General features: G+C 40.5%; 1 protein-coding gene across 1 annotated transcript; it reads left to right on the top strand.

Annotated features, from left to right (window-relative positions):
- Nucleotides 1-2,510: 2,510 nt before the first annotated feature.
- Nucleotides 2,511-4,362, top strand: LOC119530647 (eukaryotic translation initiation factor 4B-like). The gene is given in 2 exon segments (XM_037831536.1): nt 2,511-4,298; nt 4,300-4,362. Coding segments are annotated over 2 exon segments (1,851 nt in total).
- Nucleotides 4,363-6,269: the final 1,907 nt, after the last annotated feature.

Below are 6,269 nucleotides of genomic sequence, written 5' to 3'. Positions count from 1 at the left end.
GCAAAAGTTTTCCAGATGCCATTGGCCATCCTCCAGTGCAGGTATCCAATTTTTGATATGTTACCTTGGACACTTTAGTCCTTGAGGCTAAAGCTGTGTAACCAAATAAACCCCCTTTTACAAAAGCCAATCCATTTCTGGTGTTTTGCATTCCAGCAGCATTAGCAAACTGGAACACCCTCCAATCAAAAGGCAGAGATTGGCAGAATGGATAAAAAAGCACAACTCAAGTATATGGTGTCTGCAAGACAGTCACCTTAAAGTCAAAGATACAAGTAGGTTGAGAGTGAAAGGATGGAAAAAATATACCACACAAGTAGTAATCAAAAGATAGCTGGGGTAGCTATACCAATCAGGTAAAATAGACTTTAATTCAAAAACTGTTACAAGAGAAAAGAAGGTCATTATATATAAATGGGCCAGTTCAACAAGAAGACATAATAAATATAAATGTATATGCACCCAAGAGCAGAGCCCAAAAATATATGAAGCAAATATTGACAGATTTGAAGGGAGATGTTGACAATTCTACATTAATAGTAGGAGACTTCCATGCACCACTTTCAATAATGGATAGAGCATCTAGACAGAAGATCAATAAAGAAATAGAAGACTTGAATGATATCATAACCTGCTAGACCTAACAGGCATATACAGAACACTCCACACAATAGCAGCAGAATTCACATTCTTCTCTAGTGCACATGGAATGTTCTCCAGGATAAATCATATGTTAGGTCACAAAAAAAGTCTCAATAAATACAAAAATATTGAAGACATACAATGTAACTTCTCCAACCACAATGGAATGAAACTAGAAAGCAGTAACAGAGGAAGAAATGGAAAATTCACAAATATGTAGAAATTAACAGCATATTCTTAAACAACCAATAGGTCAGAGAAGCAATCAAAGAAGGAAATCAGTATAAATCTTGAGATGAATGAAATGAAAACACAGCAAACCAAAATTTATAGGATGCAGCAAAGGCAGTGCTATGAGGTAAATTTATAGTTCTAAATGCTTACATAAAAATGAAAGAAAGATCTCAAATCAGAAATCTAATCCAGAAGTGAGCAGAAGGAAAGAAATAAAAAGATAAGATTGGATATAAGTGAAATAGAAAATAAAAAATAACAGAGAGAATCAACAAAACAAAAAGTTGTTATTTTAAAAGATCAATAAAATCTGCAAACCTTACTAGACTGACAAAGAAAAAAAGAGGTATTCGCTGGATACCAGAGGGCAGAAGTGCAGCAGGGGCTGGATTCTGGCCTCCCCACTGGTAGCTTCTAAGGCTGCGCAGGCTCTCGGAGCTCCTGGTTGGTGGCCTCTGCTGGGCAGTGTGTCAGGAAACCCACTCCACCAGCACCTGGGACCTGGTTGTATTCACTGGTGCAGGAAGCCGAAGGATCAGCTGGCACTTTCATTTGGCTTTGATTGAAAAAATAATTTAGCCTCTATGTACTGTTATAAACCACTGGAAGAATGACAGATGACAAAGACGTGCTTGGAGATGTGTGGTTTGAATGAATTCCAAGTTGCTTCACACTGTACTAAGATAAGATAACTGAAAGAGAAGCAGAACTATATTATTTGCTCTTGCCAAGGGTAACTTATTTGATGTTGGCAACTGACAAAGTGAAAAAGCATTTTCAGAAGGTTATGAGACAAGAAGACATTAGTGAAATATGGTTTGAATATGAAGGTGCACTACTGAAATGAGTTTCCAGAAAAGGACCTTGTGCACTGTCCATCTAAGGATGCAGTTGAAGTTCATTTTATGTCTTGTATGAAAGAAGCTGATGCTTTAAAGCATAAAAGTCAAGTAATCAATGAAATGCAGAAAAAAAGACCATAAGCAACTCTGAATGGGATTGTAAAATGACAAATTTGACCAGTTTTGGGCTATCAGAAACTCATGGAATATCCTGCAGAAGAGAATGGATTTTGTTACATTCCTTTTAGATTATATCAGACAGCAACTGAATGATCTTTCATTCAGAAGCTGTTTTGTCCTGTTGCTGCTGATGAACACTTGCATACACTAGGAGATCTTCTCAAAGAAGTTTGTCCTTCTGCAATTGCTCCTGCAAATGGGGTCAAAAATAACCAAGTGATGATTCATGGAATTGAACCAATGATGGAAACATCTCTGCAGTGGTTGATTGAACATCTGAGCCACCCAGATAATCTTCTTCATACTAGTGTCATCCCAAAACCAACAGATTGAAGGATCAAAACTATTTGCCTGAATGGAATCACCCTTAAACAGGGTTTACCAGAGCATGTCACCCTTCTGCTTCACTCAGGTTTGGTGGAGGCAATCTGACCAGAAACACTTCTCTACCACAAGCCCAACAGGAAAAAGATCCCATGTCAGATAAGGGCAATTGGGCTGGTCTTACTTTGCATCAACACTGCTTTCCTCCACTGCAGTCATTAAACCTCAGCTGTGACATGAAAGACTTTACAGGTCCACTGCAAGTCTTCAGTTTTCTTGTAAAATATAATGAAGCTGCCTTTGCGTTCTCTCCCTCTCCCAACATGGCAGCCTCAGCAAAAAAAGAAGAAGAAGAAGGGGAAGACTATCTCCCTAACGGACTTCCTGGCTGAGGATGGGGGGACTGATGGAAGAAGCAACTATGTTCCCAAGCCAGTCAGCTGGGCTGATGAAACAGATGACCTGGAAGGAGATGTTTCAACCACTTGGCACAGTAATGATGATGATGTGCACAGGACACCTCCAATTGACTGTTCCACCCTTCCCACTGCTCCACTGGCTGCTCGGGAGCCCAATATCGACAGGAGCCATCTTCCCAAATCACTACCCTACACTGCTTTTCTAGGGAACCTGCCCTATGATGTGACCAAAGATTCCATTAAGGAATTCTTTAGAGGATTGAATATCAGTGCAGTGCATTTAACATGTGAACCCAGCAATACAGAGAGGTTGAAAGCTTTTGGTTATGCCGAGTTTGAGGAGCTGGATTCCCTGTTCAGTGCCCTGAGCCTCAATGAAGAGTCTCTAGGTAACAGGAGAATTCGAGTGGACGTTGCTGCTCAAGCACAGGATAGAGACAGGGATGATCATTCTTTTGGCCGAGATGGAAATCAGGATTCTGGCAAAACAGATACAGACTGGGGGGTCTGTCCTGCCACAGACAGGTTTGATGACTACCCACCTAGAAGAGGGGATGATAGCTTTGGAGACAAGTATCATGATCATTATGATTCAGACTGGTATCATGAGGGATATCATGACGGTTATCCTGACGGCCCACACTGGGATATGGATCCATATGGAGGCTGGGATGCCTATGATGACCGAGGCAGCAGAGACTATGATAGGGGCTATGAGTCCAGGATAGGCAGTGACAGAAGAGCATTTGGTAGTGGGTACTGCAGGGATGATGACTACAGAGGACACGGGGACCACTATAAAGACCGATACGACAGACAAGATGATCGGTCATGGAGCTCCAGAGATGATTACTCCCGAGATGATTATAGGTGTGATGATAGAGGTCCTCCTCAAAGACCCAAACTGAATCTAAAGCCTTGGAGCACTCCTAAGGAAGATGATTCCGCTGCTAGCACTTCCCAGTCCAGTTGAGCAGCTTCCATCTTTGGAGGGGCAAAGCCTGTGGACACGGCTGCTAGAGAACGGGAAGTAGAAGAATGACTACAGAAGGAACAAGAGAAATTGCAGTGTCAGCTGGATGAGCCAAAACTAGAACGACGGCCTCAGGAAAGACACCCAAGTTGGCGAAGTGAAGAAACTCAGGAACGGGAGCGGTCGAGGACAGGAAGTGAGTCATCACAGACTGGGACCTCTGCCACATCTGGCGGAAATGAGAAGTCTCTGGAAAATGAAACGCTCAGTAAGGAAGAAGATTGTCATTCTCCAACTTCTAAGCCTCCCAAATCTGATCAGCCTCTAAAGGTAATGCCAGCCCCTCCACCGAAGGAGAATGCTTGGGTGAAGCAAAGTTCTAATCCTCCTGTTCAATCTCAGAGCTCAGAAACAGAGCAGCAGTCTCCTACAAGTGGTGGAAAAGTAGCTTCAGTTCAACCATCTGAGGAAGGACCAGCAAGAAAAGATGAAAACAAAGTAGATGGGGTGAGTGTCCCAAAAGGCCAAAGTGGGAACTCCATCCATGGTCCAGGAGATGGAGGGAGCAAAGACCACTGGAAGGAATCTGATAGGAAAGATGGCAAAAAGGATCAAGGCTCCAGATCTGCACCTGAGCCAAAGAAAACTGAAGAAAATCCAGCCTCTAAGTTCAGTCCTGCAAGTTAAGTATGCTGCTCTCTCAGTCAATGGTGAAGATGAAACCAACGGGGAAGATTACACTGAATAAACCTCTACATCCTGTTCTTTCTCCTAGTCTCACTCCGTCCTGGAACATTCGAGAGCAAATCAAACCTCTATCCGGACAAGACAAAAGAAAACACACTATCTCCTGGAGACCTTTCTTAACTTAAAAAAAAAAAAAAAAAAGAAAGAAATTAAATTCTTTTGCATGCTGCTGCAGACTTCTAACTGGAGAATCACCATTGTAGCCAGAGAGAAAGAGGTGTACAGCTTTTAAAGGAAAAGTTGTGTGTTTTTATGATACCATGCAGTTGCTTGTGTGATTGGTGCCTAGGGTCCTCCATTTAGCAGAAATGGTAGTGACAGTGATTCAGTGTCTAGAATCTGGTTGGACAGTGGGGCAGGTATAAGGAAGAGTGTGAGATTTCTACCTTTTAATTCTTACTATCCTGTTGCAGCATATATGAATTCTGAAACATTATCTAAATAAATTTTCCGTCCTTGGAAAGATAGGTTAAATAGTCTCTGAGGTCATTTTAGTCTCCAGGAGGCTGCCAGCCCCTCTTCTTATTTAATTCTGAGCTTTTGGGGCCAGCCTAGGGGGAATTCCTTCACTTTTATCCCCCAGGGGGGTAGCTGGGAGTAAGTCCACAGGTCATGAAAGAATAGGACTTCTCTGTGACCGAAATAAATGTGAAAGATGTGGTTCGAAAAGAAGCTTTGGGAGGTGATGAATTATTTTGCACCAGGTAATGGGGAAGTGGTATGCCCTCTAATAAACATACATGTTTACTTCCTGGAGCAGGGAGCACTTAAGAGTCATGGGAATTCCCAGGTCTTTTATGTGTCCTGATTTTGTCCTTTCTAAACAGTATCCTATACACCCAAATTCTTTTCAAACCTTGAAGCTTTAAAAATTTAGTCTCAACATCATTGTCCTGTGTTTCTCATACTACTCTTTACTATCACCTCCCACAGAACTAGCTTCTGTTTAAGTCATGTACCTTATCTCTCAGATATTTTCTTTCTCAGCCACTGGGAGCTGTCAAATGAGGAATCACTGCTTTTCTCAAGCAAATTGGCTCTTTGAAGTCCTGACTCTCCTTTCCTCCATCCATTCCTGCTCCTGCTTCTTTGACCCCTTTTACAGGTCAGAAAACTCCAGGATTATTGGTCTTGGGTGGTGAATTAGGGTGAATAAATAGGGACAGTTAATCTGATTGGTTTATTTTTACTTTATTTTTTTACAACTTTCCTCCTGTCTACTGAAATCCTACAGTTTGGATTTGTAATGTGGCCTACACCAATGTATGTGTATGTGTGTGTATGTGTGTGTGTTTTGTTTTGTTTTGTTTTTTTATTCCCTTGAGAAAATAAATGACAGAGAGAACTAAATATATATATATACACACACACATATATACACACACACACACATATATATATATATATAATGAAGCTGAAACCTTTGACCTAAGAAGAAAATGGATATATGTGCCACTCAACTTGCATTTCTGATTAACAAATAAACAGGGGTATTTCCTAAGGTGACCATGGTTGAACTTTAGCTTGAGAGAGTGGAAACATTGGCTTAATTTTCAAGAGAATTAGACTTAAAGTAAACGAGAAATTCTGTTATCAATAACTTGCAGTAATCTTTTTGTGGAAGATCAAATTACAGTAAACTCATTTTTCCTTAATGAAAATTTCTTATGTTTATAGTCTGTCTATTGATATGCAAACAGTCTTGTAATTTTGATAATGAACAGTGAGAGATTTTTAAATAAAGCCTCTATATGTTTTCTCATTTAAAAAAAAAAGAAAAAAGAAAGATGACACAAATAACTAAAACCAGATGAAGAGAGATATAACTACCTACTCCACAGAGAAAAAGAATACTATGAACAACTATAGACCAACAAATTAAATAATCTAGATGATATAGAAAAATTT

Source organism: Choloepus didactylus, chromosome 3 (assembly GCF_015220235.1).
Source record: "Choloepus didactylus isolate mChoDid1 chromosome 3, mChoDid1.pri, whole genome shotgun sequence".
In the NCBI taxonomy this organism is placed as follows: domain Eukaryota; kingdom Metazoa; phylum Chordata; class Mammalia; order Pilosa; family Megalonychidae; genus Choloepus; species Choloepus didactylus.
The sequence above is the reverse complement of the archived record's forward strand: the minus strand, read 5'-3'. Positions and strand labels throughout refer to the sequence as shown.